This window comes from Loxodonta africana, chromosome 2, assembly GCF_030014295.1.
Source record: "Loxodonta africana isolate mLoxAfr1 chromosome 2, mLoxAfr1.hap2, whole genome shotgun sequence".
Lineage (NCBI taxonomy): Eukaryota > Metazoa > Chordata > Mammalia > Proboscidea > Elephantidae > Loxodonta > Loxodonta africana.
The window spans coordinates 40,021,683-40,037,235 of NC_087343.1; the positions used below are offsets into that span (position 1 = coordinate 40,021,683).

General features: G+C 41.4%; 1 protein-coding gene across 2 annotated transcripts in view; it reads right to left on the reverse strand.

The window, feature by feature from the left end:
* AGXT2 (alanine--glyoxylate aminotransferase 2) overlaps positions 1-15,553 on the reverse strand; it is a 53,194-nt gene that overhangs the window by 23,511 nt on the left and 14,130 nt on the right. For both annotated transcript variants that reach the window (XM_023545414.2, XM_003407961.3), the window contains exons 4-7: positions 14,013-14,136; positions 11,465-11,559; positions 5,818-5,911; positions 5,102-5,195 (exon numbers count right to left, since the gene is read on the reverse strand). In XM_023545414.2, the coding sequence (XP_023401182.1) occupies positions 5,102-5,195; positions 5,818-5,911; positions 11,465-11,559; positions 14,013-14,136 (407 nt within the window). The remainder of the gene's footprint in view (positions 1-5,101; positions 5,196-5,817; positions 5,912-11,464; positions 11,560-14,012; positions 14,137-15,553) is intronic.

Below are 15,553 nucleotides of genomic sequence, written 5' to 3' on the forward strand. Positions count from 1 at the left end.
TGGTGTTGGAATTGGTAAAGAAGGCAGAGAAGGGAGGCATGTCTGACCTCCACGTCATAGGAGTCAGCCTTGGTCCGGAGATCTTGATTCCCCTTCCCTCCGGTGAAATTAGAGGAGGTCAGATGCTGCCCCTGTGCCATTTTTACAATAGCCCATAAGGATTGCCCAAACTCCAGAAGCCTGCCATCAGCATATTATCATTAAAACTGAGAACCAGCAGCAGAGCTGGCAAAGCAAGGGAGAGGAATTCTCCCCCTCCAGCATACCAAAAGTCCCAAGTCAACTGCATTCATAAGTGAGAGAGCCTTCAGAATTTTCACATGCACCTGAAATTTGGTTCTAAAAACGGTTGAGCCTCTGAATGTCTACACTTCAACTCGTATCCATGGACAGCAGAAGGAATACAAAAGGGGGATATGGAGGCGATGGGAAGACTCAGCACCACTCACAGTGAAAACAGTCACCACGTGCCATCCTAATGCCTATTTAGTGACATGGATGTCCTCCAAAGTCTACAGATAAGAAACAGAAACCTTCAGTAAGTGAAGCAGAAATATATTAGCCCTTCATTAAAAATGGGGAAAACTCTACCTAGCCCCCAATACACCTTTAGGCTACATGTGAAATTTGGGAAAGTTTGCTTGGCAGAGGCTGGGGTTGGGGAACGTGAGGGGGTGTGAGTTGAGGATTAGAGGTATGAAGAAGGAAACAATGACAAGGATACTGAACTCAGAAAGTACGTATTGCAGCATCACTTACGCTGTTTCAGTGAGCAGCATATAGTAGATAAATCTATGCCTCGACAGATTGAAATTCCCTATTTTTATTAGGAAAGAGAGAGAAAACCTCCCAGGAATACTCTAAAGGGAAGATCGGACATATGCTCAAAAGATGTAATTTGGAAATTTTAGCAAGTCCATTTGTAACTACAGAAATCAAAGGATGGAGCAAAATCAACTCCAGTGGCTTAAATTTGGACAAACCAAGAGATGGTTTTGCTTAAACCTGTATTGACCTTTCATGATTTTCTGCCCACTGCCCACAATGGAGAAACCCTGGTGGTGTAGTGGTTAAGTGCTACAGCTGCTAACCAAAGGGTCAGCAGTTCGAATCCGCCAGGCGCTCCTTGGAAACTCTATCAGGTAGTTCTACTCTGTCCTATAGGGTCGCTATGAGTCAGAATCGACTTGATGGCACTGGGTTTGGTTTTTTGGTTTGGCCCACAATGGGGGCAGATGAGAGGGGTCATGTGCTGTAATCAACTTTTTACTTCATTTCACATTTACTTCATTGGCACATCATGTAACTTCAGGTCAGGTTGCCTCTAGAGAGAGATTTCATGTTTAGTTCATTTCTGTTACCATGGCAACATCAAGGGGGTGGAGAGTGGATGCTCTGCTGGATGGGATCCAAGCAACAGAGTGGAGATGGAAGAGATTTTATTTTGGCTGGTGGTACAGAAAGAGTTAGGCAGAGCGAGGAGCAAAGAAAGAACAACAGTTTTATAGAAAAAGGAAACTTGCCTTTCAAAAAGAGAGTGACATGATCAGTACCAAGGTCAGGGCACTGTAGGGTGATAAGAGGTGAATTTCATCATGGGTTGGATCTGAACTAAAGGCCCTGGAATGAACAACTGAAATTAAAAATCCTGGAGAGTGGGGTGTGAGAAGATAATGAAATCTACCATATAAACATCTGTATTGTTGTTAATTGCTCAAGTCCACTGTCTATTTTGAATGCCTTCTGTTTTAGGCTGAGTTCTCTAGAGAGGCCAAACCAGTAAAGAGAGTATGTATATGTGTGTTTATATATATGTCAAGGAAATGGCTTATGTGATTGTAGGGGCTGGAATGTACAAGACCGTGGATCAGGACAGAGGCATCTCTTGATTCATGTAGCTGCATGGGCTGGTGAACACATGATCCGTAGGTTGGAGAGCAGGGCTCTTACTCACAGGCTCTGAAGACTGATGAATCCCAAGATTGGCAGATAAGCTGCTAGCTCAAGTCCCAAGGACTGGAGGTCAGAAAAACAGGAGGCACCTGAAGGATCTAGAGTGGGCAAAAGCCAGAACATCCACGTATATTTGGATGCAGGCCTCATGCCCGAAAAAACTCCCTTTCAACTGCTTGACTACTCACAGCAGATCCATCATAGGGGTGATCACATATAAACACTGAAAATCATGGCCCAACCAAGATGACACACAGTCTTAACCATCACACACTTCAAGCTAGGGGCCTTGTCTTCCAGTTTGATATTGGACAATATTCTGTTGTGATCCATAGAGTTTTCACTGGTTAATTTTCAAAAGTAGATAGCCAGGCTTTTCTTAGTCTCCTCCATGGATGACCCTGCTGGTATTTGAAATACTGGTGGTATAATTTCCAGTATCATAGTAACATGCAAGCCACAACAGTACAACAAACTGACAGACAGGTGGTGGAACATCTATATTAGGTTCACAAAATGGATCCCTCACCTATGCTGGGAACAATGACATATTTCTGAAGTGAAAAAAAGAAAAAGACTTATAAGGTTTGCCCCTATATGCACACAGTGAACCAACTCTAAGAGGAATTGAGAACTGGGGCCATCTGTACCCAAAATACTTTCCATGTTGGGGTATGTTTGTAAACATATATGATATACTTGTTTTACAACAAAGAACAAACACTTTCCAAGTTCTAAAAGCAATAAAGAGGGCTGGTGTATTCCAGTTATATTTAAAGATATGAGATCAGTCGTGTCTCTTGAAGATATGAGTTAAGAAAACAGCTGGCCCAAGGTGACAGTCCAGAGAAGCAGACATGTCTGTCTGTCACTATCATTTAGCTTCCGAGTGCCACTAGAGGGTGATCTTGGGGTTCTGGTATTTTCAAGTTGGCCTAAGGCAGATGAGAAAGCTTCAAAGAGAGAGTAAGCAGAAAAGATGAAGAGAGAGGTCCATATAGTAGGGACAGGATGAAAAGTCTGTTTCTTGAGTGCTACTGTGTGCAGTTCTACTCTGCACTGGAACTGGGTTTTACTATGTGCTAGAAGGAGCTCTGGTAGCCCAACGGTTAAATGTTCAGCTGCTAACTTAAAGGTTGGTGGTTCTAACCCACCCAGTGGCTCTGCAGGACAAAGATCTGGTGATCTGCTTCTATAAAGATTACAGCCTAAAAAATCCTATGAGGCAGTTCTACCCTGTCATATGAGGCTGCTGTGAGTTGAAAATCAACTTGACAGCACACAACAACAACAACAGTGTGTACTAGGCTCTGTTCTGGTGGTTTTGCAGTCAGACCAGGTCTTTGAGGTGCATTGAACTGATTTTAGTTCTCAATGCCATATAGATTAGATATATAAAAGCAAAAAAAATGGTTGCCGTCAAGTCAATTCCGACTCATAGCAATCCTATAGGACAGAGTAGAACTGCCCCATAGAGTTTTCAAGGAGCACCTGGTGGATCTGAACTGTCGACCTTTTTGTTGGCAGCTGTAGCTTTTAACCACTATGCCACCAGGGTTTCCAAATTGGATATATAGATTTGGTTTTACTTGGCACTTATACAATCTGCCTCACTCTATGAAAAGACAAGGTGTATGTTTCTATCCCTTGATCTCATAAAGTCCTGTAATATGGGAGTCGGGGGACCAGGTATGGCTCTCTTCATTTTACAAATGAGAAAAATGAAGGCAAAGATGGAGCTTCTGCTCATAGCTGGACAATGGCAGGGCTGGAAGTGGAATCCGGATCACTTGCCTTCATGTGTCTCTTCAATTCTGGCCAGCAGACCAGGACTTGTTTTTAAGCCTGGGTTCATCCAGATGGTACATCAGTGTGAATGAGAGTGATCCTAGGCATCAGGAGCACTGGCTTTAGAGTCAGAACACCTGAGGTCAAATACAAGCTGTCTTACTTCTGAGGTGTGGATCACAGTTTCCTACCTTTAAAATGGAGATTTTGAATTATAGCTTTAAACTTATTTCTGGTTTTAAATTCTCAATTTTGTGGCCACGACACCTTATCTTGTTCCAATGCTCATTTTTCATCCTACCTCCATTTTGCCATTATCCCATCTGAATTTCAACATGACTGTGAATTTTCTTCCATTTAAAGCTGATATTTAAGACTATTATTCTGCATTTTTCCTCTTTACCCAGTGACCTACATTTTCCATTAAGGATGTTTGGGCTGGAGCATTTAGTTCTTTTCCTTCAAAACTACTTAAGACCAAATATTCAAGAGGTCCTGTACTATGACGGCACATGTCGGGCAAATGGCAGATTTCATTTCCATGCCTACTCTCCTTCATGTTAAGAATAACTAAAGGATGTAAACAAAAATGAGGTTGATACATACAAATTTTCCTTGTGAGAATGCCTTTAAAATTTTTCCAAGAGAAGTCAGCAGCTTTAAGGAAAGGCCTGGTATTTTGACAGATGCTCTCATGTTGGCTGGCATTCTGGGTCCCTGGAGAACCTCTTAACTGGAATTTTGAGATTCCTAAAAGTATTCTTTCCCTTTTCCTCTTCCTCCATTGGGAATTGCTAAATAAGTTCACAAACCCCATTTTGTTTTAAAATCAATGCCAGAGCTATTGCTAATAGAGCACAAGATTCAAAGCTGCTCCTTGGTTAAGTACCAAGCGATGGTCTCTTCTTAGTTTTGATAGCATAAGATACTTTTCATACCCAACCAGACAAACTCTGATAGTAAAGTGGTTCCAGTTGCCGTTGAGTTGACTTTGACTCGTGGTGACCCCCTGTGTGTCAGAGTAGAACTGTGCTCCATAGAGTTTTCAATGGCTGATTTTTTGGAAGTAGATCATCAGCCTTTCTTCCAAGGTACCTCTGGGTGGACTTGAACCTTCAACCTTTCCACTAGCAGTGGAGAGCGTTGATTGTATTCACCACCCAGGGACTCACAGTAAAGTTGTAGTCAGCATGAGAAATGTTATTTCAATGAGGGGTTACTTTTTAGTCTTGTTTCCTTTGACTTTTCCATTTCCTGTTTTTTCAAATGTAATTGTTCACTCAGGAATGGTTCTGCCTTACTCTAAGTCCATTACCCCTCCAGACCTTACCCTATTCCCTCCCTCCCTGCTGAGTTGGACCTGGTGCACAGTTGCATTTCCTAATTGTCTGTACTGGAGAATCTCGACAGTGGCTTCCTCCCCAAGGGCCACGGAAAACATCTGGACACATGGTCTGCAAATGACAAAAGAAAGAGTTTGGGAAGACAGGAATACAAGCTGACCAATTTGATATTGAGATTCCCCCCTCACTACTTCCCCACTTAGGAAGAAAACTTAATATTCTGCTCTGAAGAGATAATTTTTTTTTTCTTAGAAATCAGATACGTGGACACTCTACAAAGGAAACTAATTTCAATGTTAGCCTTACTCAAGGGTTTTGTGGGTAAGAGCAGCTGAAAAAAAGAGTAAGAATAATTATGTGTCTGATTGTGATGTTGAAAATGTGAGCACAGCAAGTGAGAACAGAAGGTGAGTGCAGAGATGACTCGATAGAAATTATCTGCATTGAAGGCTCTGAGAACTAAATTCAATGCATTTCTTTCCAGTTTACTTGATTTAACTTGAAAGCAAAACAAATAATAACAAAAAACATCATTAATTATTATTCAGATTCTGAAGTCCTTTCTAAGAAATATTTCCCCCAAATGGTCTTCAATTCAATTGCATCAAATTGAGTCCCGGATTAACGGCAGGTTTTATATTAATTTGTAACCCAAATACCAAGAAATTCTAATCAATTATTCCACAGACCCAGCAGTTTTTAGAGAAATAAGACGCAAAAACCCAAAACTCACTGCTTGGCAACCCATTCCACTGGGAAGTTTCATCTTGAAGGATCCTACGTTTGTCAAGCCCAGTGTGTAAGGACTACATCCATGGTAGGCTCCTCTGCAGAGAGAAAACAATGGGGGTGGGGGGGCTTAAGTTCATTTTCTTCAATCAACGGACTATGGAATACTGCGTAGGACAAAAGAGAAAACACATGAAAGCTATGGAGATGAAACAGAGCACCATTAACATTCAACTCCAATGATTTCTAAGAAGCTATCACACCTATGTCAGGTGAACTTACTTACGTTTTTTATGGTAACCCCGGTGGCGTGGTGGTTAAGTGATATGGCTGCTAACTAAAGGGTTGTCAGTTCAAATCTGCCAGGTGCTTCTTGGAAACTCTATGGGGCAGTTCTACTCTGTCCTATAGGGTTGCTATGAGCCGGAATCAACTCGACGGCACTGGGTTTGGTTTTTTTTGGTTTATCTTTTTTTATGTTGTTGTTGTTAGATGCCGTCGAGTCATTTCCTACTCATAGTGACCCTATACACAATAGAACAAAACACTGCCTGGTCCTGTCCCATCCTCACAATTGTTGCTATGCTTGAGCCCATTGTTGCAGCCACTGTGTCAATCCACCTCATTGAGGGTCTTCCTCTTTTTTTGGCTGACCCTCTACTTTACCAAGCATGATGTCCTTCTCTGGAAACTGATCCCTTCTGACAACATGTCCAAAGTATGTGAGACACAGTCTTGCCATCCTTACTTCCAAGGAGCATTCTGGTTGTACTTCTTCTAAGACAGATTTGTTCCTTCTTTTGGCAGTCCATGGTATAGTCAGTATTCTTCAACATCACAATTCAGTTCTTCTTTGGTCTTCTTCATTCATTGTCCAGCTTTTGCATGCATATGAGGTGATTGAAAACACCGTGACTTGGGTCAGGTGCACCTTAGTCCTCGAGGTGCCATCTTTGCTTTTTTATACTTTAAAGACATCTCTTGCAGCCAATTTGCCCAGTGCAATGCATCTTTTGATTTCTTGACTGCTGCTTCCATGGGCATTGATTGTGGATCCAAGTAAAATGAAATCCTTGACAACTTCAATCTTTTCTCCGTTTATCATGATATTGTTCATTGGTACAGTTGTGAGGATTTTTGTTTTCTTTATGTTGAGGTGTAATCCATACTGAAGGTTGTGATCTTTGATCTTCATTAGTAAGTGCTTCAAGTTCTCTTCACTTTCAGCAAGCAAGGTTGTGTCATCTGCATAATGCGTGTTGTTAATGAGTCTTCCTCCAATCCTGATGTCCCATTCTTCATATAGTCCACCTTCTCCTATTATTTGCTCAGCATACAGATTAAATAGGTATGGTGAAAGGTTACAGCTATGATGCACACCTTTCCTGACTTTAAACCATGCAGTGCCCCTTTGTTCTGTTTGTACATCTGTGTCTTGATCCATGTACAGATTCCTCATGAGCACAATTAAGTGCTCCAGAATTCCCATTGTCTGCAATGTTATCCATAATTTGTTATGATCCACACAGTTGAATGCCTTTGCACAGTCAATAAAACACAGGCGAACATCTTTCTGGTTATCTCTGCTTTTAGCCATGATCATCTGACATCAGCAATGATATCCCTGGTTCCATGTCCTCTTCTAAATCCAGCTTGAATTTCTGGCAGTTCTCTGTCAGTATACTGCTGCAGCAGCTTTTGATTGATCTTCAGCAAAATTTTGCTTGCATGTGATATTAATGATATTGTTCTATAATTTCCACATTCAGTTGGATCACTTTCTTGGGAATAGGCATAAATATGGATCTCTTCTAGTCGGTTGGCCAGGTACCTGTCTTCCAAGTTTCTTGGCATAGATGAGTGAGCACCTCCAGTGCGGCATCCGTTTGTTGAAACATCTCAACTGGTATTCCGTCAATTCCCAGAGCCTGATTTTTCACCAATGCCTTTAGCGCAGCCTTCAGTGCAGCAGTACCATTGGTTCCTGACCATATGTTACCTCCTGAAATGGTTGAATGTTGACCAATTCTTTTTGGTATAGTGACTCTATGTATTTCTTCTATTGATGCTTCCTGTATCATTTAATATTTTCCTCATAGAATCCTTCAGTATTGTAACTTGAGGCTTGAATTTTTTCTTCAGTTCTTTCAGCTTGAGAAATGCTGAGCCTGTTCTTCCCTTTTGGTTTTCTGTCTCCAGGTCTTTGCACATGTCGTTAAAATACTTTATCTTCTCAAGCCATCCTTTAAAATCTTCTGTTCAGTTCTTTTACTTCATCATTTCTCCCATTCACTTTAGCTACTTGACATTCAAGAGCAAGTTTCAGAGTCTATTCTGACATCCATTTAAGTCTTTTCTTTCTCCCCTGTCTTTTTAATAACCTCTTGCTTTCTTCATGTATGATGTCCTTGATGCCATTCCACAACTCGTCTGGTCTTCGGTCATTAAAGTTCAATGCATCAAATCTATTCTTGGTCTCTAAATTCAAGTGGGATATACTCAAGGTTGTACTTTGGCTCTCGTGGACTTTTCTACTTTTCTTCAGTTTCAGCTTGAACTAGCATGAGTAATTGATGGTCTGATCCACAGTTGGCACCTGGCCTTGTTCTGACCAATGATATTGAGCTTTTCCATCGTCTCTTTCCACAGATGTAGTCAATTTGATTCCTGTGTATTGCATCTGTCGAGGTCCGTGCGTACAGTCACCATTTATGTTAGAAAAGAAAGGTATTTGCAATGAAAAAGTCATCCATCAGTTTGTCTCACTGTGGGGGCTTGCATGTTGCCGTGATGCTGGAAGCTGTGCCACTGGTATTCAAATACCAGCAGGGTCACCCATAGTGGACAGGTTTCAGCTGAGCTTCCAGAATAAGACAGACTAGGAAAAAGGACCTAGCAGTCTACTTCTGAAAAGAATTAGCCATTGAAAACCTTAGGAATAGCAGCAGAACGCTGTCTGATACAGTGCCGGAAGATGAGCCCCTCAGGTTGGAAGGCACTCAAAAGATGACTGGGGAAGAGCTGCCTTCTCAAAGCAGAGTTGACCTTAATGATGTGAATGTAGTCAAGCTTTCAGGACCTTCATTTGCTGATGTGGCACAACTCAAAATGAAAAGTAACAGTTGCAAACATCCATTGATAATTGGAACCTGGAATGTACGAAGTATGAATCTAGGAAAATTGGAAATCGTCAAAAATGAAATGGAATGCATAAACATCAATATCCTAGGCATTAGTGAGCTGAAATGGACTGGTATTGGTCATTTTGAATTGGATAATCGTATGGTCTACCATGCTGGGAATGACAGCTTCAAGAGGAATGGTGTTGCATTCATCGTCGAAAAGAACATTTCAAGATCTATCCTGAAGTACAATGCTGTCAGTGATAGGATAATATCTATATGCCTACAAGGAAGACCAGTTAATATGACTATTATTCAAATTTACCCACCAACCACTAAGGCCAAAGATGAAGAAACTGAAGATTTTTACCAACTTCAGCAGTCTGAAATTGATCGAGCAAACAGGATGCACTGACAATTACTGGTGATTAGAATGTGAGAGGTGGAAACAAAGGAGGAGGATTGGGAGTTGGAAAATATGGCCTTGGTGATAGAAATGATGCTGGAGATCGCATGACTGAATTTTGCAAGACCAACGACTTTTTTATTGCAGATATCTTTCTTATAGGTGTAAGAATTTGAAATGCTGAAAGGAATTTTGGAAATCATCTGTCAAGGACTCTGACCTGAGATGTACCCTATTACTCTAAAGTAATGAGACTAATCTTTTAGCAAACATACCAGAAATTACATGTTCGATGAGTATTATTCTTTAAAATGGAGCCTCTGGTGGTACAAATGGTTAATGCACTCAGCTACTAACCCAAAGGCTGGTGGTTCAAGTTCACCCAGAGGTGCCTTGGGAGGAAGACCTGGCAATCTACTTCTGAAATGTTGCGGCCATTGAAAATCCCATGGAGCACAGTTCTGCACACACGGGGTTGCCACAAGTCAGGGGGCTGACTGGATGGCCACTAGTATTCACTAGCTGGGAAGTCAAATATTTGTTCCTGTGATGCAGCTGTTGATTAACATCTTTGGGAATTCCTCTCTAAGTGCCTTGTATGCTATCTTATTATGCATATGAGAAACACAGTGTTTGTTTTTTCTCCTGAAACAATCATTTTAAGTATAAAGCACCTGATCACCAGCTTTGGCTTCAAACGTGTTTTGGCAATTTCCTAAATCAAAACCACCCTTAAACTATGAGGATCTAGGATTATTAAGACTATTCAAAAGAGTGGTCCTATATTTTGAAAGAAGAGACACAATCATGTGTTGAACCCCAGTAGCAGCATGACTGCTTCACACAGATCAATCCTTGTCATTGACATGCATATTCTGGAATGTTTATTTAGGTAAAACATGAATCAAAATTTTTTATTGCCATACTTCTTTGATAGCAGATGTTTCCTTAGCCTAGTGCCATAAGGTAGTAACTGCGTGTGTGTTTTATATGGAATTTTGTATTGTATGTAATGTTGTGAGGCTGAAATCAGTCTTCCTTTGAATTTAGACAGAAAATTTCCAACAGCAGGAAGAATGAGAATATTTCTTCTTTTCATCAACTTTTATTATAAGTCACTCCTGTCTTTTACATAAACCTTATAAATGTCTGTTTAAATTTGCTGTATAAAATCATCCTTAGCGGCAACTGTGAGCAAAATTCTTAGTTTTCTATTATTTTTAGTGCTAACATAACCATCAGGCTTTATAATTAATCTATTGTTGCTGTTGTTGTTAGGTGATGTTGAGTCGGTTCCAACTCATAGTGACCCTGTGTACAACAGAATGAAACACTGCCTGGTCCTCACAATTGTTGCTATGCTTGAGCCCACTGTTGCAGCTAATGTGTAAATCCATCTAACTGAGGGTCTTCCTCTTTTTCACTGACCCTCTGCTTTACCATGCATGATTGTCTTTTCCAGGAACTGGTCTCTACTGATAGCATGTCCAAAGTATATGAGGCAGTCTTAACATCCTCACCTCTAAGGAGCGTTCTGGCTGTACTTCTTCCAAGACAGACTTGTTCATTCTCTGGGCAGTCCATGGTATATTCAATATTCTTTGCCAACATCCTAATTCAATTAATCTATTAAATTACTAATTCTCTGAAGTTATCCAAGGAAACAGAAATATGCAGGATTAAAACGTGAAACAATGGCCTGCTGGCTCTATGAGTACATGGCTCCTTGTCATAATCAGAGATTAAAATGGGCCCAGTGCCATAAGGTAGAGACATGAGCTTCTCTGGGCACAGAGAAATCATTCAGTACTTGGTATATGTTGTAGTCAATACTACATCTTCAAAGTAAACGAACAAACAACCTGTGATCTTGTCAATTCCATAGAAGGACCTATGGCTTAATGAGGACTCCAAGCTGTTGATGACCCCAGCCACGGATCCTGTCTTAGATTAGGCCAGTTTGGATGGGGCTATCCTGTCATAAGGTTCATTTGATTGATCCTGCCTTAAAACCTAAAATGAGAAAAATGCCTCTAGGAAAGCCTCTTGCCATATTTTATGGACACATTTAGTGTTATGGTAAGTCAGTGTTACTATAGTTGAATTTTCTCAGGCATGATTACCTGAATGAAATGATGTCTGTGTTATTTGAGTGCGCTCTGGCCATCAGCATGGCAAGGTCATTGGCTTCTGATCCACTATTTGTCAAGAAAATGACCTGGAAGGAAAAAGACACACAATCTTGCAATTTCTTTCCTTATTACATGATTAATTCAAAATTGTTAAAGGCCACGTGTCCCAGTCTCTGATTATTAACGAGAGCTCCCCTCAGACCAGCGTGGGCTACCTAGCCACCTGATCATTTGATTACTCTATAGCCCTGCGTTGAGCAGCTGCTAAATGCTGTTGTTGTTGCTGTTAGGTGCTGTCTAGTGGATTCCAACTCATAGTGACCCTACATACAACAGAACGAACATTGCCTGGTCCTGTGCCACCCTCACAATTGTGATGCTTGAGCCCACTGTTGCAGGTACTGTGTCAATCCATCTTTTTGAAGGTCCTCCTCTTTTTCGATGACTTTCTACTTAACCAAGCATGTCCTTCTCCAGGGACCAGTCCCTCCTGATAGCATGCCCAAAGTATGTGAGAGGAAGTCCTTGCTTTTAACCAACATTCTGGCTCTATTTCTTCCAAGACAGTTTTGCTTGTTCTTCTGGAAGTCCATGGTATATCCAATATTCTTTGCCAACACCATATTTCAAAGGCATCAGTTCTTCAGTCTTCCTTATTCATTGTCCTGCTTTCGCATGCATATGAGGCGTTTCAAAACACCATGGCGTGGGTCAAGAGAATGTTAGTCCTTAGCTAAGTGCTAGAGATACAAAAATGGCTAAGAGATTGTCACAGTTGTGGGTGATTCCAGGATTTCGTTGGCCCTATTTGATTTTCTGCAAACTGCTAAGACCAGGAGACTTGCCAGGGGCACACAGTGGTTAGGTGCTGAGTGAATATGACTGCCTAGGATCAGGTCTCTTGGCTAAACTTAAACCAGCCAAACCTGACTCCGAAGGTTTAGAACAAAGCAGCCTGCCTGGCCTACAACCTCAAAGGATGCCCCAGGCTGGCTGTCCTGTATGTGTGAAAACAAGCCAGCATACAAAAAATATATCTCAGCCTGGCCAAAGGAATGGGGAGAACTAAAGAAACTGGAGGTGAGTGTGTGCTTGTACCTTTGCCAAATTCCTTGTTTCTGCCCCTTCATGAACATCCCTGTGCTGAGCTTAGGTCAAAGGGATTACAAGTTTCTTCATCTTAACCAACGAACCAGTTGCCACCCAGTCGATTCTGACTCCTAGAGACCCCATGAATGTCAGAGTAGAAATGTGCCCCATAGGGTTTTCAGTGGCTGATTTCTCAGAAGTAGATCATCAGGTCTTTCTTCCAAAATGCCCCTGAGTGGACTCGATCCTCTGATCTTTTGGTTATCAATTGAGCGTGTCAACCATTTGTACCACCCAGGGAATCCTTCTTCATCTTACTTTAATAGTAAAATAATAATAATGGCTAACACCACGTACTAAGCACTGGACTAACCACTTCATATGTATTAACTCATTTAACGCCTCAAAGCAAATTTTGGCCAGTGTTTTAATATCTTAATTCAGGCTGAAATTCAGCCATTTCAGGGGAACAAAAATATCTCATTTTGCAAAAAAGTCTAAGTGCATTGTCTTAGTTATCCAGGGCTGCTATTACAGAAATACCACAAGTGGATGGCTTTAACAAACTGAAATTTATCCCCTCACGGTCTAGTAGGCTAGAAATCGGAATTCAGGGCATCACCTCCAGGGGAAGGCTTTCACTCTCTGTCGGCTCTGGAGGAAGGTCCTTGTCATCAATCTTCCTCTGGACTTCGAGCTTCTAAGCGCAGGGGCCCCAATTCCAAAGGATGTGCAATTCTCCTCCTCTTTTTTCTTGGTGCTATGAGGTTCCCCATATCTCTCTGCTTGTCTCTCTCTTTTATATCTCAAAAGAGATTGGCTTAAAATGTAGATTAATCTTGTAGTCTATGTAACTGCTGCTAATCCCATCTCTTTAACATCATAGAGATAGGATTTATAACATGTAGGAAAATCACATCAGATGACAAAATGTTGGACAACCACACAATACTGGGAATCATGACCTAGCCAAGTTGAGAGATATTTTGGGGGGACACAATTCAATCCATGACACGTATCTTAGACCTCATGAGCTGGATGGTTTATTAATTTTATAAAAAATGGCTCTATGCTTTGTGAAAGAAATGCAAATGACTTTTCAGAGGGGCTGTGGAGGAAAGAGATGGAAACCTCTTGAGGAACATAGAGAAGAAAGTCAGGAGGGCTGGGGCCCCTGAGAAGTGCTTTCTGCAAAGCTGGGTGGCGAGGAGAGCAAGCAAGGGGAGGCAGAGGCTTAGAGATGACACAAGTTAACATCAGCCCCAGAAATGTTTCACCAGCAATTCACAAATTCTTTCCTTTTGCTTGATTGTTTTCAGATATGGGTATTGGCTCAGTAGTTGTTCAGACCAAATCCCCTGCCCGTGTTCCTGCTTCCTATGGCAACTCTCCTGGTATCTGGAATCACGAGACTGTTGTCCCTTTAAAATTTAAGCTGGAAATATCATACCTTAAGAGGCTCAGGAAGAAGTGCCGATAGCTTCTCTGCATATTCATGCATTGGGGGATGGAAGAAGATGGTGCTTGTGTGCCACAGGTGGGTAAGCTGCTTTTGGGCTGCTGCATTGACCTTCCTGGAGAAGCAGGAGACCAGAGTTACTCACACTGCTAGAAGGCACGTCCCCTGTCAACACACACACTGGCTCTTGAACCAAAAAACAAAAACAAAGAAACCAAACCTGTTGAGTGGATTCCAACTCATAGCGACCCCTCTGTTTGAAGTAGAACTGCCCTATAGGGTTTTCTTGGCTAAATCTTTATGGAAACAAATTGCCAGTCCTTTCTTCCACAGTGCCTCTGGGTGAGTTTGAATGACCATCCTGTAGGTTAATAGTCAAGCACAAACCATTTGTGCCACCCAGGGACCTTTTTAAACCCAAACATGCTGCTATCGCTAAAAGAGTTTCAAGAGGCACAGAAGAAAGAATATCTCTAACAACCAGAGGTATCCAACAATGGTATGTGTTGTCTGAAAAGGCAATGAGTTTCTCATCAAGAGAAGTGTTCAAAGGAGATTAAATAATTGTCTTTTAAGAATTTTTGGAAATAAATTCCTGGCCTAGGAGAGGGTTCAGAATATCTTTTAACAATAAGTTTTTTTTTTTTATTAACATCACTTTGAACTATTTGGAATATAGAGATGACTGGGTATAAGCCTGGGTGCCTTCCCATTTTATTCTTAGGACCATAGACCCATTCATTCACATGAACGCACGATCAATAGTTTTTCCTTCAAAGGAGATTCAAATATCTAGGATTGAGTAGTGGTTATTGTTGCTAAATATTTCTTAACTGTGAAACCACATTCTTTAAAGAATCAGACCAACCATACAGCATCAGAAAGTTCATGTTCAGGGATAGTAGGAAATCAGGGTAGATAGGTATGTGGGCCACCACTTGTCTTTTAATTGTCATACTTTGGCAGCTTATGTGTTGCTATGATACCGGAAGCTATGCCGTCAGCATTTCAAATATCAGCAGGGTTACCGATGCTGGACAAGTTTCAGTGGAGCTTTCAGACTAAAAGACAGACAGGAAGAAAGGCCTGGTGATCTGCTTCTAAAAATTAGCCCATGAAAACCTTATGGATCACAGCAAAATATTGTCCAGTGGACTTGAACATGCCAACGATCATGGGGATGGTGCAGGTCTGGGGAATGTTTCATTCTGCTCTACATGGGGTCTCATGAGTTGGAGCTGACTTGATGGCAATTAACAAGACTGCTAAAAATATAGTAACTAAATGATTGGAGTGGGGAGATGGGGTAGGACCAATTCTGTGGGGGGAAATAATAAGGGAGGAAAGGAGTATAGCCATAAAAGCTGAGGGCTAAGGAACGTGTCCAGGACACCAAGAATCAGGGGGTTAGAAGAACAAGCTCAAGAGTCAGATGGAGATCAGGAGAAGCTCAAAGGTCATGAAAGCCAATGAAACTACTTGATTAACAGGGACAATGTCAAAAGGCCCTTGGGAGGATTAAATGAGAATGT